At 44.0% G+C, this 27,104-nt stretch overlaps 1 protein-coding gene across 1 annotated transcript in view; it reads left to right on the top strand.

Moving 5' to 3' along the window:
• The first annotated feature begins 2,082 nt into the window (after window positions 1-2,082).
• Window positions 2,083-27,104, top strand: part of OVCH2 (ovochymase 2) — a 72,644-nt gene continuing 47,622 nt past the window's right edge. The window contains exons 1-11 of the mRNA XM_069967883.1: window positions 2,083-2,125; window positions 5,789-5,945; window positions 6,170-6,250; window positions 14,178-14,277; window positions 15,336-15,427; window positions 18,098-18,270; window positions 19,317-19,412; window positions 19,485-19,636; window positions 20,519-20,714; window positions 21,691-21,717; window positions 21,798-21,888. Of these exons, the coding sequence (XP_069823984.1) occupies window positions 2,083-2,125; window positions 5,789-5,945; window positions 6,170-6,250; window positions 14,178-14,277; window positions 15,336-15,427; window positions 18,098-18,270; window positions 19,317-19,412; window positions 19,485-19,636; window positions 20,519-20,714; window positions 21,691-21,717; window positions 21,798-21,888 (1,208 nt within the window). The remainder of the gene's footprint in view (window positions 2,126-5,788; window positions 5,946-6,169; window positions 6,251-14,177; window positions 14,278-15,335; window positions 15,428-18,097; window positions 18,271-19,316; window positions 19,413-19,484; window positions 19,637-20,518; window positions 20,715-21,690; window positions 21,718-21,797; window positions 21,889-27,104) is intronic.

Here is a 27,104-nt window from a genome sequence, read left to right as displayed (position 1 = left end):
TCACATTGTTCCACATTTGTGCCCGTCACCAGTGGGGTCCATATGCTCACTGCACCCCTTGTTAGATTCCTTGAGGGGTGTAGTTTCCAGAATGGGGTCACTTGTGGGGGTTTTCCAGTGTTTTGGCAGCACGAGGGCTCTGTAAATGCGATGTGGCTATTGAAATCCATTCCAGTGAAATCCAGCTTCCAAACGCTCCTTCCCTTTGGAGGCTCGTCCTGCGCCCGCTTGGCACTTTATGTCCACATGTGGGGTATTTCCGTACTCGTGAGAAACTGCGCTACACATTTTGTGTCTTTTTTTTCCTCTTATCCCTTTGTGAAAATGAAAAATTGAAGGCTAGAACAACGTTTTAGTGTAAAAAATACTTTTGTCTTTTTTCACGCCACATTGTTCGGAAAATCTGTGAAGCACCTGTGGGGTCCAAATGCTCACCGCACCCCTTGTTACATTCCTTGAAGGGTGTAGTTTTCTAAATGGTGTCCCTTTAGGGGTGTTTTTTAGGTTTTGGCACCCCAGAGCCTCTGCCAACCTGAAGTGGTACAGTCAGAAATGACCAAATATAATGGAGCCATTGAAATTCACTAGGCGCTCCTTTGTATCTGAGGCTTGTGGTTGCGTCAAATAGCGCAATAGGGCCACATATGGGGTATTTCTATAAACTGCAGAAACGGGGCAATAATTATTGGGGTGCATTTCTCTGGTAATAGGGTCATAATTATGAAAAATATTGGATTACAATAAAATCTCTGCACAGAAAATAAAAATTTTCAAATTTCTTACACACTTAGCTTTTATTATTGTGACTCCCCTAAAGGGTTAAAAAACTTTCTGGATGTGCTTTTGCAGAGTTTGGGGGGTGCAGTTTCTGAAATGGGGTGCTTTGTGGGGCTTTCTAACACACAGTCCCCTCAAATACACTTTAAACCTGAACAGGTCCCTAAAAATATCTGATTTTGAAATTTTACCGAAAATTTGGAAATTTGCTGCTAATGTTTTACGCTTTCTATTGTTTAAAAAAAATGAAAGATAGTTTAATAAATGCCGCCAACATAAAATAGACATGTTGCTAATGCTATTTAATATATAATTTATGTGATATAACCATTTTCTGTATAAGCAGAAAAGTTTTAAAGTTGGAAAAATGCATTTTTTCACAATTTTTCACGCTAATTTGTTTTTTTTTTCATAAAGATTTGTTATAAGTATCGACTCCAATTTACTAGAAATGTGAAGTACAATATGTCACGAGAAAACAATCTCAGAATCAGCCGGATAGGTAAAAGCATCCCGAAGTTATTAATGAATAAAGTGACACTGGTCATATTCATAAAATTTACTCCGTTTCAGGCCCGGTCCTTAAGGGGTTAAATGGCGGCCATCCACTAAATTTTAAAGGGGTTATCCAGTGCTACAAAAACATGGCCACTTTCTTTCAGAGACAACATGACACTTGTCTCCAGTTCAGGTGCGGTTTGCAATTAAGCAATGGAACTGAGCAGCAAAAACCCCGCCCAAGCTGGAGATTAGAGTGGTGCTGTCTCTGTAAGAAAGTGGTCATGTTCTTGCAGCGCTGGATAACCCCTTTAACATTGTGTTAACATAGCCTTTCTGTGTTTTCAATCTACTCCTGGTTTTGGTTGTAATATGAGGACCAAAATACTGAGCAAAAATACTGTTTGTGAACCCAGCCTAAAAGTGGACACACAATTTCCACTTAATAACTGTCTCTCTCATTGATCTGGGCTTTGTTTTCTGCCTTTTTTGTTCTCCTGTATTATTCTTATATGAAATAACTCTAAGACTTTATCTTGATTTTACGCTTGAACACATTTTTAAATTGCTGAGAGAAAGTAAATTTCTGCAGCCGACAAAAGACACAATGGTTGGCTACACCTGACAATGCAGGATGTGCTAGTCAAAAGTCAATAATCAACCAGGCTATTCATAAATCAATGCCAGCTCTCCCACAGTGGACCAGAGACTCCTATAAAACTTCTGCCGGCCGCTCCCTGGGTAGTTAGATTGGAGAGAGACATGGCAGAGACATCCCTTTCCTCTGTTGTTGTAATGCTCACAGTGATGGCCCATGTAGGAAGAGGGGAACATGACAGCTCCCTCAGAGGTAAGTATGACTTGTAGAGCTGTATTTTCACTTTCCAGACATAGCTTTTATGATGATCTCTTACAAAGGTTATTGTAAAAATTTTGTTATAGTTCTGTTTTCTGTGGGAAAAGGACTATTATTATGCTATGGCAACCTATGTCTTTGCCTATATGGCTACCAGTAGGTGAAGACATAGCCATCATCTGGTGCCCCCTTTGCACAGAGGAGCTCCTAAAGTGTATATGGTGGCAATATTAGGCCTCATGCACATGGCAAAGCCTCTATGGTAGCTCAGAGATTTCAGAATGACAGAGCCATAAGCTCTCAGCACAAATACTGCCTTAGCAGTTATTCTCATGGACTATAGAATTGGAGACACAGTTTACAGTAGGGGCCCCATGAGGCTATGGGTGGTGTCTTATGGATCTGTACAACAAAAAGCTATAAGATGAACAGCATTTAAAATAGTATATTTTGTCCTGTCTTATGCACTCTTATTTAAAGGGAAAATGTCTATAGTTTTATGTTGCCAGTAAAATGAGGCATGGGGGTCATACTGTATAAAAAGGATGTATATATAGACAAAAGTAAAAAAAACAAACAAACAAAAATGTCCAAAATAGTCTAATTTATTGTGGTTTAGATTTTCAAATTAAAAAAAACAACAAATAAATAAAATCTCTCTACCTACAATTGCTATCTCTCCATTCACTTATAACTAGGCGAGGGGCTATCGTCCAATTAACCAGAGACCATGCAGTGGGTCCATACAATTTCATAGATCAAACGCAGTCTACTACACTTGTAAAGGTCTTGCAAAATTAAAAAAAATATACATTTGGCAAATATGTGTCTCATCTTGACCCTCTGCCAGGAGGACTTCCTCCACAGTCTCCTCAGACTGACCTCCTCCCCGCTAAATGTCATCTTAGCAACAGTCCCTATGAGCTGCAACCAGCTCATTTCAGCAGCTAAATTATCTAAAGCCACTACATTAAAGGAGAACTCAGGCAAAAATCCTTTTCTTTCAAATAAACTAGTTTCAGAAGGTTATATAGATTTGTAATTCTATTTAAACATCTCCAGTCTTCCAAAACTTATCAGCTGCTGTATGTCCTGCAGAAAGTGGTGTTTTCCTTTCAGTTTGAAACAGTGCTCTCTGCTGACATCTCTGTCCGAGACCAGAACTGCTCAGAGCAGTAGCAGATCCACTGAAAAGAAACCACCACTTCCTGCAGGACATAAAGCAGCTGATAGGTAAGGATAGACTTGTGATTTTTAAACAGAAGTAAATTACAAATCTATGTAACTTTCTGACGCTAGGTCCCCAAAAGTATACCACTGCACAGCTTTTCCACAGGAGCCATGTTACAAGCTTTAGGCCAAAACTAACCACCCCCTGTGCAATGGACAAGCTGTTCTATCCTCCCAGCCCACTGAAGCTCCGCCAGCAAACAAGCCCACTGTGGCCTCCAGGATTCCTGTTTCAATTTTTTGTAGGTCTATGTGCAAGAATTTCTGGCGCACAGTCAGTCAGTGTGGCAAAAAAAAACAAAAAAACAAAAAAAAACACCTTATGGTAATATATACGATGATCCATGGCACTCCGATAAGGGAAAAAAACTTCAAATTTATTCAAAGAGGTGAATTACATAACGCAACACAGCAAGACAACTGGCAAAAATGGCGGGCAATCCGCCGAAACGTTGTGTCTTGCTGTGTTGCATTATGTAATTCACCTCTTTGAATGAATTTGAAGTTTTTTCCCCTTATCGGAGTGCCATGGATCATCATCCATATCTACATTGAAGGTTCATGGTCTGAACTACGTTCACTGGCACCCATCCACGTGTGTTTTCTGTAGTGCCACTCATCATCCATATATATATATATATATATATATATATATATATATATATATATATATATATATACACAGTGGTACCTTGGTTTAAGAGTAACTTGGTTTAAGAGCGTTTTGCAAGAAGAGCTCACAGTTTTTCAAAATTGTGACTTGGTTTAAGAGCATTGCTTTGGTTTAAGAGCTCCTGGTATTGGGTGGGAGCGTGAGTGGCTGAGGGGCATGGCCTGCATAGCGGGGTCTGCAGGACAGTACTCTGACCCAGGAAGTCTCTCTCACCTTCCAATTTATAGCAGATCCACTTCAGGCTGGGGCTTGCATCAGGGGACAGGACTGTGGGGGTAATCTCTTTATAGCTTTAACACCTCTCTCCCCGGACAGAGAGGGCTTCTATACTGTGTCCACATCTGCCCTGCTCATTCCTTCATGCTCCTTGCAGTCTCTATCAGTCCTTGTGTTTCCCATCCTCTCCATTCCTGCTATAATGTGCTTGCACTCACACTCAGCTATACACACTGCTGCTATAATGTGCTTGCACTCACACTCAGCTATACACACTGCTGCTATAATGATTATAAAATGATTTTGGGGTGTGGAACCAATTGTCTACATTTCAATGATTTCTTATGGGAAAATTTGCTTTGGTATAAGAGTGGATTTGGATTACAAGCACGGTCCCGGAACGAATTATGCTCGTAATCCAAGGCACCACTGTATATATATGAAATGACTGGTTGCTGAAAGACACTGTGTGGCTCAAAGGCTCAGGTGGGTGCACAATCTCTGGTCGCCAGACCCAGGCTTCCAATTCGACACAGGAGGATATAAAGAGATGGCACTCCGGATTAAAGTGAAAAACAAAGTGGTTTATTCACCCATCAAAGTTGCGACGTTTCGATCTACCCAATGAGGCAGCTTGAAAAAGATCTCATTGAGTAGATCGAAACGTCACAACTTTGATGGTTGAATAAACCACTTTGTTTTTCACTTTAATCCGGAGTGCCATGTCTTCATATCCTCTTCTATATATATATATATATATATATATATATATATATATATATATGGTAATTTTTTACTTACCGTAAATTATCTTTCCTGTAGTCCTAAGCAGCAGCACGAATGGGGAAGATTCTATCTCCCTGCAATGATAGGACAGATGGTAGCAAGCAATTAAAGACTTAATTGAACCCCGCCTATAAGAACCTGGCCTAATGGTGCGTTTACACAGGCAGATTTATCTGACCAATTTTGGAAGCCAAAGTCAGGAATGGACTTGAAAAGACAGGGAATCTCAGTATTTCCTTTATGACCTGCACCCTGTTTATAGTCTGTTCCTGGCTTTGGCTTCAGAAATCTGTCAGATAAATCTCTGTGTAAACGCACCATTACCTAGGCTCCTTGTGTAATTATAACGACAATACTTAAGAAAAAATTTGGGAGGGTTGTCCGTGCTGCTGCTTAGGAGTACAGGAAAGATAATTTACCGTAAGTAAAAAATTACCCTTTCCCTTACATCCTAAGCAGCAGCACGAATGGGATGTAGCAAGCCACATAAGAAGGGGAGGGGACATTTATTTGCCATAACCACCCTTCTTCTGAAGGTTGTTCGTATGACCTAATGTCCAGTCTATAAGCAAGAAGCAGTCATGCAGATTTTGTCAAGTACAGAATTCGTGGACATTGCCCTTGTAAAGGGTGCTCTAATAGGCTGAGGTACTTTAAACCTGCCTTCCTGCTAGAATACTGACTGGGCTGTATTCACTTAGACTTCAAGGATTTGCAGATTCTTGCTTTTCTTCAACTCTTCTTCATTGAAGGGTTTCAGCAGGAACAAAGGCAACTCAATCTGTCGATTTGTTTTAAATTAAAGATGCAACCTTTGGGTAAAATTCTCACCAACATTCAATCCTACAGAAAAATAAGGCAGGGCTCCGACGCCCCAGTGCTGGAATTTTACTTACCCGATTTGCTGAGGTAACAACAGACAGATAGCAGAGTTTCTGAGACAAGAAGTCAACTGGCAAAGTCTCACAGAGCTGATCCACTAAGAGTTCCAAATCCCAGCTGGGGATGTGTCCGAGATAATAGGCCCAATTCTATGGGTGGCCTTGATAAATCTCTGCATCAGCCCATCATGTGATAATCTTCTGACTAGGATCACAGAGACATAAACTCTGAAGTTTAATCTCTTCTTTAAGCCATTCTGAAGAAATGGATTGTAACAATGGAAATGTGGAAGAGACTTTCACCCACCAGGCTTCAAACTTCTTTACCTTCAGGTAGGTTCTGTAGACAGCTGCGGCTCTGGACTGCATAAGAGTGGTCACCACTTTGACAGCATATCCATTTCCATCTTGTTGACGGCAGTCAAGCTTCGGACCAGCCTGCCCTCTTGAGTTATTAACTGAGGGTATACAGAAACCTCCAGATTATTCCTATGGAATTAGCATCAGGAGAGAACACCATGCTTTTAGAGAATAAGAGGCCATCATGAAACCAGAGACTTGCTACTTGCAAGATTTTTAGAATATGCCCACACCTGGCAGGGATGCTGGGAGTAATCTCTGCTACTCTGAGTCAGTAGCTGGGGAGACTGGGGGAGTTCCCAGAAGATTTGTAGGCAGGGGGCTCACCATTGTGAACCATGCCCTCTTGGGTCAATAGGGGCAAATGAGGCTGACCAAGGCCTAATCTTGTCTCAGATTCTGCAAGACTCTGGGCTTTATAGGAGTGAGGAAAAAAGGTTTCCCAATTTGAACCTTCAATAGGAAGAATAGGCCGTCTATCCTCCATGCAATTTACCAGAAAAATCATTGCTGTCGGCCGCACATCTCTATATATTCCTGCCCTGCTGATTAGCAATCGTTTGCAGCCCCATACTGCCCCATATCACGCTGTGTAACTGGACCCTTATTAATGTTACCATAGATAATTGCGGTGGCTGAAGGGTGGGCCCAAAGAATGATTTCCCCTGGTGGGCCACCCTTCAGCTTCTGGTCCAGAGACCCTTCCTCCGACAGGGTTAAATCGCAGTATAGCTTGTCTGCAAACAAAATGCCTCTGCCTCCAGTAGTAATGCTACTGATTTAGTGCCCCTATAAAGAATATATACTGATAGCTTTCCATAGATTGATGTGCTGGAGTGGACTAGTATTCCCTTCATATGTTGGATGCCAGCAACATCTCTGATGGGGATTAAGACTCCTTTGCTCGTTGCTCCTGCATACAAGCGCCCCACTGTGTGCTTGATACATCAATGGTTTTCTCTACCCACTTCAATGGGAGACTGCTGCCATTAGGCAGGGAAAGCTATCCTTGTCTCTGGGCTGGGTGTTATTTCCAGTGTAGACATAAGACCCAAGGGTATCAGATGAAGTGACAGCAACTGGGGAGTACTGAGAACCCCGACTTGTGTCAACTTCTGTAATCTCTCTGGAGGAAGAGAGAGTGTCACAGACTGGGGATCTATTCTCCTCCCTAGGAATTGTCCCATGACAGAAACAATGATGAGCTTCAATTTTCTCAAACAGTCAAAGTACAATAGACATCACCAGTGTCGGACTGGAGTGCCTTGGGCCCACCCTTCAGCCACCGCACTTATCTATGGTAACATTAATAAGGGTCCAGTTACACGGCGTGATATGGGGCAGTATGGGGCTGCAAACGATTGCTAATCAGCAGGGCAGGAATATATAGAGATGTGCGGCTGACAGCAATGATTTTTACAGACGCACAAAAGATCAAATCAGCCGACTATAGGGCATTTGCTTGTCAGCTGATCTCTGGCACTGTTACATGGGGCTTCCTAGGAGCGTTTGTTACCCATAATTGGCCGGTGTAATTGGGCTATAAGACAATTTTCTTTGCATGATAACACTTTATACTTAGATACAAAAGTCATACAGCTACCAATAACACAAGCCTATGGCTTCTCGCGCTGTCAATCAGCACACTACATTTAACTGGAAGCGATTGTTGCGATCGCTTCCAGTTAAAAAGGAAGGTGCGGCACCCGGTGACCAAGTGGCCCCCCCGGGAGCAATGGGCCCGGGCTGGAGAACACATTGCTGCAGTCTCCAGCCCTGCGTCCCATGACAGGGGGGGCCTGGACATCACCTTGGTGACTGTAGATGGAGCTGAGATGATTCCAAACAGAAGGGCTGTAAATTGAAAAGGATGCCTCTTGCCTCGTACAAAAGGTCTTGATGTAAAGGAATATGCAGGTATACATGGTCAGATAACATCCGTCTTCTAGGAGGGACCTACAGATCATAAATCCCACATACAGCAGCTTCCTCAGAGGTGGCTGCAGACAGGTACATGCAGGTATACATGGTCAGATAACATCCTTTTTCTAGGAGGGACCTACAGATCATAGATCCCTCATACAGCACCTTCCTCAGATTGTGAAATTCAATATGGTAGCCTTTCCTATCATATAACATTGGTACATACCTCTCTCATTATGGAAAATAAAAAAATTGTCAGAAAAGACGTAGTCAAGTTCTTGTCCCCATCCCCAAGGCCTCCGAGACATCTGGTCCTTCTTGTGCAGGATTCTTTCCTTTACCTTCCATACTAGAATTCCTACGGAATGTGGACCAAAGTAGAAGTTCCTTTTTTTTTTATTAGATTGGGGCAGATAATGGACCTGATCATAAGAAAAAGGACTTTCATGAGAATGTCCAATACAGATCCAACTATCTTTATATTGGAGTGAACATCTGCCCCCTTTCAACGAAGGACCAGTCTCCAAACTGTGGGGATCGGGCTGCCAATTATACTGCTCAACTATAGTAATAGACAATTTTTTTTAAATCTATTTTTATTGAAAATTACTAAGAAAAAACTTTGAACAAGGTCTTTGTTCATCTGAAGGAGCCATGACCTCGGACTCCATACAGTTCAGCCTGTAGATCAGGGGTGGGGAACCTTTTCCATGTCGAGGGCCGGTCGGGTCTTAATAAAATCATTCGAGGGCCGCATTCAATGTTATACCGTGCGGGGCAGTTAGTAGCGGGGGTTTGCAGCACCCGAAGAAGGCAAAGTATTGTTCCACTAATGCCCCTGCTATTGTAGTTAACCCTCTGTGATGCCCCTTGTACCTGATTTGAATCCTTAGTGATGCCCCTGGTAGCCTAGTTAACCCCCCAGCCATGTCCCTGGTAGCCTAGTTAACCCCCCAGTCATGTCCCTGGTAGCCTAGTTAACTCCTCAGTCATGTCCCTGGTAGCCTAGTTAACTCCTCAGTCATGTCCCTGGTAGCCTAGTTAACTCCTCAGTCATGTCCCTGGTGGCCTAGTTAACTCCTCAGTCATGTCCCTGGTGGCCTAGTTAACCCCTCAGTCATGTCCCTGGTAGCCTAGTTAACTCCTCAGTCATGTCCCTGGTAGCCTAGTTAACTCCTCAGTCATGTCCCTGGTAGCCTAGTTAACCCCTCAGTCATGTCCCTGGTAGCCTAGTTAACTCCTCAGTCATGTCCCTGGTAGCCTAGTTAACTCCTCAGTCATGTCCCTGGTGGCCTAGTTAACTCCTCAGTCATGTCCCTGGTAGCCTAGTTAACCCCTCAGTCATGTCCCTGGTAGCCTAGTTAACTCCTCAGTCATGTCCCTGGTGGCCTAGTTAACTCCTCAGTCATGTCCCTGGTAGCCTAGTTAACTCCTCAGTCATGTCCCTGGTAGCCTAGTTAACTCCTCAGTCATGTCCCTGGTAGCCTAGTTAACTCCTCAGTCATGTCCCTGGTGGCCTAGTTAACACCCCCCCCCCCCCCCCAGTCATGTCCCTGGTGGCCTAGTTAACCCCCAGTGTCTGCCCCAAATGAAAAAAATAAACATCCCACTCACTTTTCCTCCGCTCCCACGCTGTCCAGGTCCTCTTCTCCCTCCTCTCTTCTGTGCCGGTCTTCTTCTGCAGGCGGCACGCGATGAAATGACGTCATCGCGCGCGGCCCGCAGGAGTCAGAAGACGTGCGCCGCTCTGCGCCGCGCTGGTGAGGCAGGAGCCGGCATACAACACATCTTCCTGTGTCTGTGCCAGCTCCTGCCTCACCAGCGCGGCGCACGTCACAGGAGGGCAGGAGTCAGAAGATGTGCACCGCTCTGAGGGGAAGGAGCCGGCACTCACAGCATCCTCCTGGCAGCTGTCACAGACACAGGAGGATGCCGTGTGTGTGTCGGCTCCTTCTCCTCCAGAGCGGCGCATGTCACAGGGGAGCCGCGGGCCACATCCGGAGGTGTCAGGGGCCGGATGCGGCCCGCGGGCCGGAGGTTCCCCACCCCTGCTGTAGATGATCATTCAGATGTAAAATATTAAGCAGTCATTGTGTCTTCTGAGAACACGTTGCAATCCACAAATTAATTTCCTGCCACCTGAAAGTGGAATCTTGCAGGATCTGTACGCCAAGTGACTTGAGCTTTTCCAAAGCTTTCTCCCCTCCAGAAGTTCTGTCAGCAGAATCCTGCTACATCCAAGGATGTAAATTGTGCCAGACTTACCGGCCGACTAACAGACTAGTGCATAGAGCCAGGAATCAGACACATAGGTGCACTGTATACACAACCAGCAATTCTAAGGCAGTGTTCACACATAGCAGCTTCATAGCTTTACTGCGTCCTTCAGTAGCAGTACTGAAGCGGCACACAGAAACTCCATAGGGTAACTGCATCATCTGATAGCTGTATTACAGAGAGTAATTAGATAGCAGGTGTCCACAGTATTACAGAGAGTAACTAGACAGCAGGTGTGCACAGTACACATACAGCAGCTCTAAGCATGTAGTTTCATAGGTCACTGCATCATCTGATAACAGTACTAAAGTAATCAGACAGCAGATGTACACAGTACACATCTACAATCCTAAGGCTGTATTCACACACAGTAGCTTTACTGCATTCTTAAATAGCAGCACTGGAGCAGCGCACACTGCACCATCTGCACCATCTGATGGCAGTATTAGGGAAAGTAATCAGACAACAGGTGTAACCAGTACACATCCAGTAGCTCTAAGGCTGTGTTCACACAAAGTAGTCTTATATGTCTACTGCATCATGTGATAGCAGTATTAGTGGCGGTAATAAGACAGCAGGTGTTACACAGTACACAACTTCAGACTCCAAGGCTGTGTTCACACACACAGTAGCTTCATAGGACACTGCATCATCTGATAGCAGTACAGTGAAAGAATTCAGACAGCTAGGGCCACATGTATCATCCGGCAAACGGATGATTATCGGCGGAAAGTGCCGATTTGCGTATTTTTTTATTCGAAAATGGCCGATTTGCGAATAAAATATTCGCAAATCGGCACTTTCCGCCGAGTACGCCAGGGGGGGCGGAAAGGGGACGTGTAGTGGGCGGAACGGAGGGCGCGGACTCAGAGTCCGCGTGATTTACCATCCGTTACGCCCAAATGTACGCCGAAAACCTACTCCAGTCCTCAGCTGGCGTAGGTTTTCGGCGGTGCGCAACGGCGCGCACGGGATTTATGTAGAGGCAGTCCGCCTCTACATAAATCTCCGTAGCGCCGGAGCTGCGGGGGCATTTATAAGTCCGGCGTAAAAAAACGCCGGACTTAATAAATGCCCCCCCAAGTGTACACAATACACTACAATTCTAAGGCAGTGTTCACACACAGTATCTTCACAGCTTCACTGCATTCTTAAAGTGACTGTATCACCAGGCCCAGGCTGAAGCACTGGAGGTGGGCAGACCCACCCTTAGTGGGAGGAAACCCCCTCCCCTCTATGATAGGGTTCCATTGTTTTTAATGGTGTCACATCATGGAGTGGTTGGGTTTCTTCCCACTGGGGGTGGGTCGGCCTGCCTTCAGTGCTTCAGCCTGGGCCTGGTAGTACAGTCACTTTAAATGGCAGCACACAGATGCTCCACATGATCACTGTATCATCTAATAGTAGTATAGTGAAAGTAAATAGACAGCAGGTGTACATAGTATACAACTAAAAATTCTAAGGCTGTGTTCACACACAGTAGTTTCACTGTTATCCAATATGACTAGATAATCCTCCTGACACACAGGCCAGGCTTCCAGCTTAAAAAGAAAAAGCAGCATATCTTACCTTGCTGAAGTATCAAGAAACACATCAGCAGCCGCCCAGGTGAGGACACAGATCTGCCCAGCGCCATGATACTTACTGCAGCAGCTTCATAGCCTTCCTCACACAGCGGCTTCATACAGCAGAGAAGCTGAGTGATAGCTCTGATACAGCAGAGCAGGAAAAACAACATTTTATAAACTCCCCCTCTCCACACGACCATGTGGAAAGGAAGAATCATTGGAAAGGAAAGCCAGACACAAACATAGGCCTGAGCCTGCTTCCCTCTCCTACCACCTGTCCCACAGGAGGACAAAAAAAAACACAAGGAGCCTAGGTTAGGCCAGGTTCTTATAGGCGGGGCTCAATTAAGTCTTTAATTGCTTGTTACCATCTGTCCTATCATTGCAGGGAGATAGAATCTTCCCCATTCGTGCTGCTGCTTTAGACGTAAGGGAAATAAATATATATATATACACTCACCGGCCACTTTATTAGGTACACCTGTCCAACTGCACGTTACCACTTAATTTCTAATCAGCCAATCACATGGCGGCAACTCAGTGCATTTAGGCATGTAGACATGGTCAAGACAATCTCCTGCAGTTCAAACCGAGCATCAGTATGGGGAAGAAAGGTGATTTAAGGGCCTTTTAACGTGGCATGGTTGTTGGTGCCAGAAGGGCTGGTCTGAGTATTTCAGAAACTTCTGATCTACTGGGATTTTAACGCACAACCATCTCTAGGGTTTACAGAGAATGGTCCGAAAAAGAAAAAACATCCAGTGACCGGCAGTTCTGTGGGCGGAAATGCCTTGTTGATGCCAGAGGTCAGAGGAGAATGGGCAGACTGGTTTTGAGCTGATAGAAAGGCAACAGTGACTCAAATAGCCAACCGTTACAACCAAGGTAAGCAGAAGAGCATCTCTGAACGCACAGTACGTCGAACTTTGAGGCAGATGGGCTACAGCAGCAGAAGACCACACCAGGTGCCACTCCTTTCAGCTAAGAACAGGAAACTGAGGCTACAATTTGCACAAGCTCATCGAAATTGGACAGTAGAAGATTGGAAAAACGTTGCCTGGTCTGATGAGTCTCGATTTCTGCTGCGACATTCGGATGGTAGGGTCAGAATTTGGCGTCAACAACATGAAAGCATGGATCCATCCTGCCTTGTATCAACGGTTCAGGCTGGTGGTGGTGGTGTCATGGTGTGGGGAATATTTTCTTGGCACTCTTTGGGCCCCTTGGTACCAATTGAGCATCGTTGCAACGCCACAGCCTACCTGAGTATTGTTGCTGACCATGTCCATCCCTTTATGACCACAATGTACCCAACATCTGATGGCTACTTTCAGCAGGATAATGCGCCATGTCATAAAGCTAGAATCATCTCAGACTGGTTTCTTGAACATGACAATGAGTTCACTGTACTCAAATGGCCTCCACAGTCACCAGATCTCAATCCAATAGAGCATCTTTGGGATGTGGTGGAACGGGAGATTCGCATCATGGATGTGCAGCCGACAAATCTGCGGCAACTGTGTGATGCCATCATGTCAATATGGACCAAAATCTCTGAGGAATGCTTCCAGCACCTTGTTGAATCTATGCCACGAAGAATTGAGGCAGTTCTGAAGGCAAAAGGGGGTCCAACCCGTTACTAGCATGGTGTACCTAATAAAGTGGCCGTTGAGTGTATATATATATATATATATATATATATATATATATATAATTTATTTTTGTTTTGAAAAAAATGAACACATTCTTAACAGTCTTTTTGATTGTTCTATGATATAATTATAATATATAAATATCTATTCATATACATTATTCCAAAATATGTGGTGTAAAAAAAACGTTTGTACTGTAAATATCTTTTATTTATCAATTGTGAAATATGTTGAGGTTTTTGGTATCTGACATGTTTTTGGTGTAATGTGCCAGAATTGCTTGTGCCAAAAATCTATGGGAATTTGGGCCAAAATAATAAATTAGTAGGAAAACAGCTACCCTGTATATCCTTCCACCCTTACGATAACTAATCTTCTGGGGAACAGGATAACACTACAATATACAACTATGATATGAAATGTATCCAGCCAGTGTAGCCTACCTGTAAAGTATCCTTGAACTGTTGTGTTAGTTTCTAGGTGTGGAGAACGCCCTGCTATCAATTTCACTTCCAGCAACAGTCTTTTCTCTCGTATTGTTGGAGGGACTGCTGCACAAAAAGAGGAATGTCCATGGATGGTAAGTTCCACTCTTTAAGGGAATGTGACATCAGAAAACAACTTATTTTTAAAATCAAGTGTTAATGTTAAAGACATTTTTGATGATTTTTTTTTTCCATTTCACTATCTATATCAGTGTTTCCAATGTTTCATTTACACCTTGGGGCAACCAAACTAAATAATGTTTTACAAAATGCCAAAAAACTGAACATCTTTGGTGAGTTAAGGCTGTATTACACGACACATTATAAGGCTGAAGTTAGTGCCGACCTATCAGGTCAGCGCTCACTTGCCCCTCGTTCCCCGCTCGCTGCCTGTGCTATTACATGCACAGACAGCAAGTGGCAGGGACCATGGGAAGCAGTGGGATGGGCTGGCCATTGAAGTCAGCGGAGGTCTGACATGATTGTCATTTTTCAATCACGCTTGTTGGCTAACATGCGCTATTACACCAAACGATTATCGTCCAGAATGATGGTGTAATAGGGGCTCTAGTGACAGGTGACATCTTTTTTGCTCTGAGGTGTTCACTTTCTCTTTTCTTTTCCATTTGGCCCGTACCACCTTGATGACCAGCTACAATTCATCTCTTTAGAACTTGCCAGACAAATATCTTCGCCTCTGCTCTTTTCTAGCAACTTTCTTCCCTTTTCCCCACCTATGGGCAGCTAAACAGAATTTCACGGTTTGGTGTCATGCAAAGTTAAGTGAGTAGGTATGTAGGTTGCCCCCTGTAAGTAGAATCCTATGCTGTGCCCCCTATATAGTAATAATGCCTCTGTTGTGCCCTCCATATAATAATGTCCCCTCTTGGATAGTGGACACAGTATAGCTTTAAGATGCATCATTGTTGCCAAAGGTTATGCAACAAGATATCAAGAATGGGCATCTTAAATCTTTTCCATATCATATGCTATATTTCTTTTTATTTCCTTTTAGAGAGGACTACTAGACTTAAAAAAAGTGATTACATATCATGGTATATACCAGCTACAATTGATATTACATATCAAATCATATGTACAATTTAGATTCTAATTTATAGAAATGTTATGTCATTTTTTCTTCTTCCTAAAGGCTTCTTTAAAGCATAATGGGAACCACTTCTGCGGAGGAACCATTATCAGTGACACATATATTCTTACAGCTGCTCACTGCATATCAGCGAAGTAAGCCATTTTCTTTTATATTGGAATTAGGATGACTTTCGAAAGGTGATTTTATACAGCATTCGGTCTCATTACATACTTCCCGAATTTTGCTGAGAATAAAGGCCCTCAGCTACACTCCAGCCAAACCTCAAGCCATGGCTAATTACAGGCAGCCTCCTTCTTCACATAGTCAGTATTCTTCCAATGCTGCTCATAACATCTTATGGCAGCACCATACACTGCAGAGAAGGTGCAGATTCTCTGCTGTAAAATAAATTATACAAAAACAGCTTTAAAGGAGAAGTCTGTTGAAAATTTTTATTAAAGTATTGTATTGGCCCCCAAAAGTTATACAAATCAACAATATACATTTATTATGGGAAATGCTTATAAAGTGTTTTTTTCCCTGCACTGACTACTGCATCAAGGCTTCACTTCCATAAAGTGGCTGCTGGAGAGGATGATGGCAGGAGGATGCTCAGTGTCCCTCCAGTGCCCTGTGTCCCTCAGTGTTCCCCTGCCATCATCCTCTCCAGCAGCCACAGCCCGCACAGCTCTGGGAGTCGGGTCATGACATCACCATTTTATCCAGGAAATGAAGCCTTGATGCAGTAGTAAGTGCAGGGAAAAAAAGCAGTTTATATGTATTTCCCGTAATAAGTGTGTATTAGTGATTTCTATAACTTTTGGGGGCCAATACAATACTTTAATAAAATTTTTTGCTGGACTTCTCCTTTAACCCCTTAAGGACCGCGGGCGTATATTTACGCCCTGTGGTCGGTAAGGGAGTTCAGATCGGGGCTACGCGCTCTAAACCGCCGCGGTCCCGGGTGCAGCATGTAGCCCGAGGCCGCGGCTATTAGCGGGCACAGTGCGATTGCCATGCCCGCTAATCAAGTAATCAGATGCAGATGTCAAAGTTGATAGCTGCATTCGATTACTTGCTGCAGCCGATCTCTGGTGTCTAGTGGTGGAGATCGCCCCCCGGGACGTTGTCCCGGAGGAGCGATCTTCGTGTCTGGTGCCGGCCGGGGTCTCCACCAAAATGGCGCTTATTCTGGCTCGGCACTCGGATGCTTTCGGCTGCAGCAGCCGAAAGTAAACGAGTTCCTATCTCATTGATCTATGCTGTATAAGTATACAGCATAGATCTCAATGAGAGATCAGAGTGTATATACTAGAAGTCCCCCAGGGGAAATAACCCTAACCCCAGGGGGGCTATTAGTATAAGTGTAAAAGTTAAAAAAAAAAAGTGATGTTGTAAATAAATAAGTAAATGATAAAAGCCCCCTCATAAAAGTCTGAATCACCCCCCTTTTCCCATGTAATAAATAAAAGTAAACAAATAATCGCCCATATCGCCAAATAATAGTAATCGCCTATACTATTAATTTATCACATTCCTGATCTCGCACAGTAAACGGCGTAAGTGCCAAATAATCCCAAAGTGCAAAATTGTGCCGTTTTGGTCGCATCAAATCGAGAAAAATTGTAATAAAAAGCGATCAAAAAGTCGCATATGCGCAAACAAGGTACCGATATAAAGAACAAATCATAGCGCAAAAAATGACACCTCACACAGTCCCATAGACCAAAGGAAAAAGGGCTATAAGCATAGAGGAACATATATTTGTTAACAATGGTTTGAATTTTTTACAGGCCATCAGATAAAGTAAAAGTTATACATGTTACATATCGTTTTAATCGTCAGTTTTACCCCAGGGCGAATAGCGTAAAAACAAATACCCCCCAAATAAACAAAATGAAAAAATTCAGCCTTTCATTGCAAAGTTCAATTAGTGGCGCAAAAAAAAAAAAAAGGGCTCATGTGGGTTTCTAGGTGGAAAAATGCAACTGCTATGGCCTTTTAAGCACAAAGAGGGAAAAACGAACACGCAAAAATCGAAATTGGCCCGGTCCTTAAGGGGTTAAAGTGACACTGTCTTCCATGCAAACACGGTTGACATTACAGATTTACCTTTGTTAGTTTTCTTATTTGCTTATTGGCTGCAAAAAGGTTTTAATGATTGGTGAACAATGCCACTGAGGCAGGGCTTCTTTGCCGTTGAGTCCTCAAACGATTGGCATTTGACTCCCGGTGGCTGGAGAAGATGGATGCAGCTCGAGGACTGTTTGGAAAACATGGATACAGCCATAGGCAGTGTCCATCTTGTCCAGACAGCAGGAGTCAAATTCTGATAGTTTAGATGTTTGCGAACCCATGCTGTAAGTTTGCTCATCTCTAAGTTTAATATACCCAGAATCAGCGTTCAGTGTGTCTGTCAAAATGTTTGGGTTCGGCAACGTTATCCACATCTGAATGCTCAGCGTTTGATTCCCCGCGGCTGCAGAAGTTGGCTGCAGAAGTTGGATGCAGCCCTTGGAAGTCTTGGAAAACAAGGATACGGCTATGGCTGTTTTAATATTTTCTTGGCAGGCTAGAGCAGCATCCAACTTCTGCACCTAAAGAAAAGCAAATGCTGAGCATTCATGTTCAGATAACATTGCTGAACCTAAATTTTTGACAGATCCGCTCAATACTACCCAGAATATATTTTGATACTTTTAGCAAATCTCCTCTAAGCAATAATGTAGAATATACTCTAGAATATACTGTTATCAAGATATCAACAATTTTGCTATACTGGAATCATTTTTTGTATTTTGCTCTTGTGTTGGCCTTCACAGACACCCTATGTTTAAAATTAGAGTATATGTTGGTGACCACGATTTCTCTGTTGAAGAAGCCTCTGAACAGAGTTTCTTCCTAAAAGCTGTTTTCAAGCATCCAAACTTCAATCCAGGCAAACCCTTTAACTATGACATTGCAATACTGGAGCTGATGGGAAAGATACAATTTGGTAAGTAATAGCCTTAGGCCTATTTTTGGGATAATGGGACCCTACACTGGCGATACGGTGGACCCCACTTAAAGTGGTTGTTACAGGGTGGCGATTCAGATGAATGAGAGGTACACTCATAGAGAGTTTTGGCACTTTATAGTAGGGTCCTGATCACCCAATAGGACATAAAGACAGGGTAACTAGAAATGGCTGGGCCACATAGCAAATTTTTGATTGGATACTCCCTTCCTTAATAATGACCAAAAATTATTACCATACATATCACTGTCACACTGCTACTGACCAAATCCTGTATTCTAAGACTGATATTACCAATAATACCAGTATACAAGGTGCAACTATTACCGCCACACCATGACTTGTAACATTACCACCATACTGTTATTGACCAGATTCAGAATACTAAGACCAATAATACCAACAGCACCATTCTACAAGGGACAAATATTACCACCAAATAATTACTAATACCACCACACACTGACTAAAATCCACTGTACAATGACTAGTATCACCTTATACAGTGACCATGTAGAGGTAAATACAAGATGTACACAGGCGTTCTGTACCATATAGGTGATTACAGTGCAGTTATAGTCAATGACTCACAGGGGACATCTTCTCTGAGTAACTCACAAGCATTTTTTTCTCCAATCAGAGTTGCTCAATTTTTCTTTTTATTTCTCCACCCGGCCTTGGCACATCATGAGGACTTCTCCCATCCATGACTGGTCCATGTGCTAGACACTTATCTGCTAGAATCTGCTAGACACTTATGCACCATCCCCCCCCCCCCTGTAGGTATCTCCCCTGGTAGTTAAAGGGCCGCATCTGGGACACTTGGGAGACTATTTGTGACACCGGGGCCCGCTTGGACTCCGGGTGCTGCAAGTCATGTCAGCTCAGGGGGCCCAGTCCATTACAGAACCAGGCCACCGGGCCCCCTGTTACGCCGGTAGTTCTGCCCCTTAGGGAACTTCAGTTCTATGATTTTGATAAATGCATTATTTATAAGTGCATATTTTTGCATTCTCAAACTACAGGTAAAAACATCCAACCGGCATGTCTACCAAACCCAGACGATGTATTTTTAGCAGGATCTCTGTGTATTACTCTTGGTTGGGGACGTCTGCAGGAAGGTAGGAGGCCTTAGCTGTAGTATGCAAGAATAACCTAATATTTCCTACTGTAACTACAATTTGCTATTTCAGGCGGCCATGTACCAAACAGACTTCAACAAGTGGCATTACCTCTTATTGAGTACAAAAGGTGTTTGAAAATTATGGAATCTGTGGATCGCCATTTGGGATTTGACACAGTGATTTGTGCAGGATATCCAGAAGGGCAAAAAGATGCATGTCAGGTGCATGATTATTGTTTATTGTGTATAGGTTTATTGACTTAAAATACATGACTAGTATGTGTTTTTAGAAAGGTTTCTTAGAAGTAGTGACATACACAGAGGGGGGTGGGATCCCATGGGAAGCCCCATTATGGTACCAGGGTTTGCCAACCAGGACAGAAGGCTATATGTTTCCTCCTTTACCCTGTTTTCATTACCCAGGGGCAAATTCCCCATAATTTGTTTGATAACAATGCAGTACCCTTCAAGACAGTAATCCTGTATTGGTTCTCAGCATCTAATAGCATAAGCACTGGGACCACCCAGGACCAGGCACGCTTTCTCAAAGGTCCCTACAGCAGTTGCATAGGCTGGATCCATTGTTTGAACAAACCATACAACCATGCTTAGAATCAATGTAATAACTATAGCTAGTGTATGTAACACCTAAACATTATTTATTCTTCCCTTGTGGATATATGGTACATAGTTATAAAATAGAAAGAAAAGAATAAAGTGTTTCTGTTCCCCCCCCCCAACAATTTTAGATCAGTAGAGGAGATACTTTGGGCACCCCTACCAGTGACCTGATTGAAGGGGCTATATTTTGTAGGGGCTGTGCCTGGTATTAGAGCTCAGTCCTATTCACTTCAAAAGGGCAGAGCAGCATTGAGGATTACAGACACATAGGTGCTTTCTTCAAAAACAGTGCCACCTTGGTCAGCAGATTGTTTATGGTATTACAGCCCTATTGTCTTCAAGAGAGCTGGGCTGCAATTCCAGATACAACCCATTGACTAGCTGTTTCTTGATGAAAGCACCCATATTATTGTAATGCTGTACAAAGCCATTGTTAAAGATGGTCTTACCTATGTCTCTGGTTGTTGGTATTTTTTCTTTTAGGGTGACTCAGGAGGTCCTTTTCTCTGCCAGAGGAGCCAAGGAAGGTGGGTTTTGATTGGTTTAACCTCCTGGGGATTGGGATGTGCGCGTAAATGGTCAGATAATCGTCTGCAACCACGAGATAAGAGAGGATCACCAGGTATTTTCACGGATATTCAGAGGCTTCTGAACTGGCTCAGTGCAAACCTTAACCAAGGTCAGTGTTTCTCTATATACTACAGCAAGTAAAAGGCATTTACTGGTTGTATAAGTAAATATTCATTTGCAAGCTTTTAAAAGGGCCCGGTTTCTTCATCATACCAAGTGAGAAGAGACCTAGTTATAGGGAACCTGTCACCTGGGATGATGGCGCTGAGCCCACTCGACCCCCAGGTGGAGTCTGGACACTTACCCTTTCCTGTAATTTCCTGCATATCGCCTTCGGAAGCCATGCGCGCGCTCAGCAGAGATGAGTCTGATGCCCATAGAGAATGACTGCTACAGTCATTCTCTATGAGCATCGGACTCATCTCAGGTAATTAGCAAACAGGGCGCGCTCACTTTCCGGCGCCGATATCTCCGTCCGGGGACCGGGTCCAAGAGCGGGACTTGCAGGAAAGGGGAGGTATCCTGGGCTGCACCGGGGGGGTTGGGTGGGCTCAGCGCCGACATCCCGGGTGACAGGTCCTCTTTAAGCTGTACAATGCCTAAAGAAATGATCCTAGATATTTGTGGCCACGCAATGCCTGAAAAAGTTAACTTCATGTTTTGTGATCATACAGTCCTGAAAGTAGCAATCCCAGATATTTGTAACATGGAAAGGAAGTATTTAAGGTATTATTTAATGTATGAAGAGGTATTTAAGACCTAAGACCCTGACCACAATAATAGGGACTCCCCAGTTCTCCACAGATGCATGACTGTGCTTTGCTGTTTCATTCATATCTATAACAATGCCATAAATAGCCAAGTTCACCATTCTAGCAATGGGGCTCCCAATGGAAAGCCCTCCACCCAATTAACATTTGTGGCCTATCCATTGGATAATAATACATGCTTTAGCCTGGCATACCCCTTTAAATCAACATTGTATTGGCGTCTACTGATGGGTTACAGGGAAAAATGTTTACAGCGTATTTAAATCAGCTCAAACACAACAACTAAGTTTTTTTTATTTTCTTTGTTCTCTCTAGAGAAACCTGATTTGCCTGCACAAAAAGGTAAATACTGTATGCTTGCACTCCTCACTGAATGACATCCACATCACATGATTACAAGAGATTTCTGTCATATCATATAGTGCAGTGCAGTACAGATGATGGATCCCTGAATGGAATGGAAGGAGAAATATTGCTTCCGAAAGGCACCAAGAAGCATTATTCCAATAATGAGTGAGTACACGAGAGGCAGTGTCGGACTGGGGTCCCTGGGCCCACCAGGGAAATTGATTCTAGGGGCCCACCCTACATACATATAATGTACATAACGGATGACAAACCTTTCATGTTAGTACAGTGTACTATTTTTGTTTACATAAACCTGGTTAAGGATTAATCTGACATTGTACACATGCACACTGAGATACACACACCTTACATACAAACATCTAATCATACGAACACTACACACACAGATACACACCTTACATACATACATCTAATCATACACACACAGACACACACTTCAAGGGCACTACCCAGCTCTTAAGGCCCTATTGCACAAAACGATTATCAGCTGTATTTGTCCGATATCGGCTGTTACGGCCGATAATCGTCTTGTGTAATAGAAGACAACAATCAGCTGACATGAACCATGTCACCTGATCGTTGCAGTCGTTCGTCTTTCATCATGTTGAAAGACAAATAACAAATATAGCAGTAATCTGCTGCCGGCAGCAGGGCAGCAGCAGACCGCTGCTATCTGCTATGGGCTGCCCGGACGATCATCAAGCAATCACCCGGGCAGCACCCCCCCCTGTACTCACCCACTTGCTGCTGAAACGTGTAATAGCGCCGGCAGTGAACCGGGAACAAGGAGCAAGCGAGCATTGAAGTTTTTTAGTTTATTATAAATGTATGCAGAGTGCAGGTAGACCCTACATAGAAGTATATAGAGAGTATACACTATCTCTCATCTATGTGTCACTACATACAGTCTATACGCTTATCTGTACATTCATAGAACTACATTATATAATATACACTATATACATAATAGATGTGCGCACACACACACACACACACACACACATAGCCACACTACACACACATAGATAGACACACAGATATAGCCACACTACACACACACAGATAGCCACACTATACAGACACACAGATATAGCCACACTACACACACACATAGCCACACTACACACACACAGATAGCCACACTACACAGACACACAGATATAGCCACACTTCACACACACAGATAGCCACACTATAGAGACACACAGATATAGCCACACTACACACACAGATAGCCACACTACACACACAGATAGCCACACACACACACAGATAGCCACACTACACACACAGATAGCCACACATATAGCCACACTACACACACACACACAGATAGCCACACTACACAGACACACACACATATAGCCACACTACACACACAGAAAGCCACACTGCACAGACACACACTCATAAAGCCACACTACACAGACACACACAGATAGCCACACTACACAGACACACACATATAGCCACACTACACAGACAGCCACACTACAGACACACACACACATATAGCCACACTGCACACACATATAGCCACACTGCACACACACAGATAGCCACACTACACAGATAGCCACACTACACAGACACACACATAGCCACACTACACAGACACACACAGATAGCTTACTACATACACACAGATAGCCACACTACACAGACACACACACACATATAGCCACACTACATACACACAGATAGCCACACTACACACACACACAGATAGCCACACTACACAGACACACCCACCCACACAGATAGACACACTACACACACAGATGACAAGGATACACAAATATACAGAAACTCACACTGACTATATGCAGGAAGCTCCAGGGCCTCCATTAGTCTCCATCTCCACCTTCTTCTGTGCAGCCTGCAGCCTCTCCCCCTTCTCCCTGGCACCGACAGCACACAGAGCAGCAGGAGGGGGAGACATGACTGCAGGAGGGATGGAGGGGGGAGACATGCCTGCAGGAGGGATGGAGGGGGGAGACATGCCTGCAGGAGGGATGGAGGGGGGAGACATGCCTGCAGGAGGGATGGAGGGGGCTGCTGCTGCTTCTCTGTGCAGCTTTCTGCCTCTTCCTGCTGCCACATGTGAGGGTTTGTTTACAGTGAGGACAGAGGGAGCCTCTAGTGACAGGCAGGAAGAGAGCCAATCTGGGAGCAGATTAGGACCGGACCATACCACTTACAGTGCAGGGGGAGGGGGGGGGGGCATGACTTTACAGTAGTGGAGTGAAAGAAGGGGCCCTGCTGCCGTTCTCTCATCACTGGAGGACCATGAAAGGCAGCTGAGGGCCCCTTGATCTCCCGATTATAGGGAGAGGCTTAACAGGAGGCCCACCTCCAGCACAGGGCCCTTCAAAGGGAGGCGGGCCCACCGGGGGATCCCCCGCCCCCCAGTGGTCCAGTCCGAGCCTGACGAGAGGTAACAGTTTAAGGAGTGTACAAAGTGGACTTATATACTACAAAGGGTCACAGAGAGGGCTGAATACTACAGAGGGGCAGAGGGGTCTAACTACTATACAGGGGGCACAGAGAGGGCCTAACTACTATACATAGGAACAGAGGAAGCCCATTAGTATACTTGGGCCACAAAAGAAAGGGACTAACTTTTACAGATGGGGTCTAGCTACTATACTGGGGCACAGAGGAATGTCATACTATACACAAATGGGGCCTATTCAGTGGAACAGAAGGGCCTAATATTATATGGGCAAGGGGGCTGAATACTTTATGGGGGACACAGTGGGGCATAACTAAAATATGGGGACACATTAGAGGCCTAACTACTATATGGAGGCACAGGGGAGGCGTAGCTACTATATAGAGACCTAATGTGGCCACCTACAGATGTAGCCAGGGTTAACATAATCCCTAAGCTATGTTAAGTTAATTAGAATGTCACATTACAAGTGTAAATAGAGGCTACATCTGTATTTACTAAATGGTGGCACATAGGGGCCTAAATATTATATGGGGGTACAGATTAGGCACTGTTTCTGTGTGAGGCAATACATTTTGCGTTGGAGTGAAGAGCCTAGAATGCAGAGATAAGTCATTGCCTGGAGAAATCTTCAAGATGGTAGTCACGGGCCAGATGGAGAAGAAAAGAAAAAACATGTAAATGACTTCTTAGAGAAGAGACCCCTGTAAGTCACTGGATATAACTTTACTGTAATAACTTACCGAGCCTGTGTACTGGATTTCACTCATTAACAGTATGGAGATATTTGTCATTATGTGGTGGTAATGGTAGCGCATCGAAAAGAAATGTGAGACATAGATACTGATTCAATGTTTTATATAAATGCACATAACAAGTTTCATACATCACCACAGGGTAGAACATCCAGTCCATGCAATCCATAGTCTGCTCGAAACAGAAAAGTCCAAATCCGTTTGATAAATCACACACATAAACACCACTTAAAACTGGAGGGTGACCTGTGTATTACTTGTGAGGATTAGGGAATCCTATTCAGATGTATAGCTGACTTCTCTTTACCCATAACAAAGATTCCATTCATAGAAGCTAGTCCACACTTCTTTGAACAGTATAGGGCATAGGGGGAGAGGGGAAGTCAGTTTGGCCCAACATTTACTTTTACACAACGATATCAGTGACTCACAAGTGACATCTTTTTTGGAGTTGTTCTTTTTTTTTCTCCATCTGATCCAGTGGCGTAGCTATAGGGGTCGCCATTGGCGACCGGCCCCCTAGCTGCAGGGCGCCCGCTGGGCTCCCTCGCCACTTCCTGCCTCTCTGCAGTCCTCCCGAATCAGCTTTGATAATGGCAGCCGATTCGGGAGAAGTGCACTGAGCCAGGCTGCCTAACGCTGCCCCATCAACTGTTTCCTGCTGCCCTCTACAGTCCGTGCAGGGGGGAGGGGCGGGAGAGCATGGTCCAGCACCAGCAGGAAGAGGAAGCAGGAGGAGGGGGGCATGGAGCTGCTGATAAAGTTTCCTCATTTAAGTAAGTGTCTGTGTGCTGAGTGTGTCGAGTGTGCTCTGAGTGTGTCTGTGTGCTCTGAGTGTGCTCTGAGTGTGTCTGTGTGCTCTGAGTGTGCTCTGAGTGTGTCTGTGTGCTCTGAGTGTGTCTGTGTGCTCTGAGTGTGTCTGTGTGCTCTGAGTGTGCTCTGAGTGTGTCTGTGTGCTCTGAGTGTGTCTGTGTGCTCTGAGTGTGCTCTGAGTGTCTGTGTGCTGAGTGTGTGTCTGTGTGTGACTGCGCTCATCCGAAGGGATGGAGGGGGGGCCCAAGCTAAACCTTGCACCAGGGCCCATCAGCCTTTAGCTACGCCCCTGATCTGATCTATAGCACAACTACGTCTTCCATCTACATCTCATCTCTGTTTGAGGCTCAGATATCTTCATCTCCTCACTTTTGCAGCAGATCCTCATCCTCCAAACTTAGGGAAGCTCCTCTTCGTGTCATACATTCCACCTTGTGAATACCACCAACCACCATACCTCCTAAATATAATACTGCCACATTCTGCACCCTCTGAATATTATACTGCTACACATGGAAATAATTTATAATACACACTATACCCCCTCATTTTATTTTAATATGTTAATTTGTTAAATTGCACTGTTCCCACCTTAAAGCGGCTCTGTACCCACAATTTGAACCCCCCCCAACCACTTGTACCTTGAGATAGCTGCTTTTAATCCAAGATCTGTCCTGGGGTCCATTTGGCAGGTGATGCAGTCCTAAAAAACAACTTTTAAACTGGCAGCCCCGATTGTGTATGCATTAGGCTGGTACAACCGCTCTGTCCCTCCTCCCCGCCCTCCTCATGCTCCAGGCAGATTGTCTCCTATTCCTCAGCTGTGTTAAAAGGAAACTCCAGATAGAGGTAAAAAAAATGAAACTTCTGCAGAAGCATATAACAATACTTACCTATCTATACCAGGTTTGAAACTAACAAAAATCCATTGGTTTTGGGGGGTTTGTTCTGTTTTGTGTTTCTGTATTTCCTGGTTGAGCAGATGTACACAGTACTACAGGTTCCAGAATGCAATGCTTTCCCTCAGCTGTTCCATCACAGTCCCCCACCCTGCCTATTCCCCATCCAAAGCTGTTGCAGAACATCTAGGCTGTGTTCACACATTGCAGTTTCATTGTGTTACTGAATTATTTTCAGTACTTTATCATTTCATTGTGGTCCCACCCGCACAGTACGCTGTATTCTCTACCTGTAATGCTGATATTGGAATAAAGCAAAGAACTTTTTAAATTAAATTTTTTTTTTCGTTTCCTTTCCATACACATATTATGATCAAGCATCTTTTATCTTTGAAATTGATTCCCACAAAAATGACTTTATTCGATACTATCTTACAT

Source organism: Dendropsophus ebraccatus, chromosome 4 (assembly GCF_027789765.1).
Source record: "Dendropsophus ebraccatus isolate aDenEbr1 chromosome 4, aDenEbr1.pat, whole genome shotgun sequence".
In the NCBI taxonomy this organism is placed as follows: domain Eukaryota; kingdom Metazoa; phylum Chordata; class Amphibia; order Anura; family Hylidae; genus Dendropsophus; species Dendropsophus ebraccatus.
Note: the sequence above shows the minus strand (reverse complement) of the source record. Positions and strands in the feature narration are given on the sequence as shown.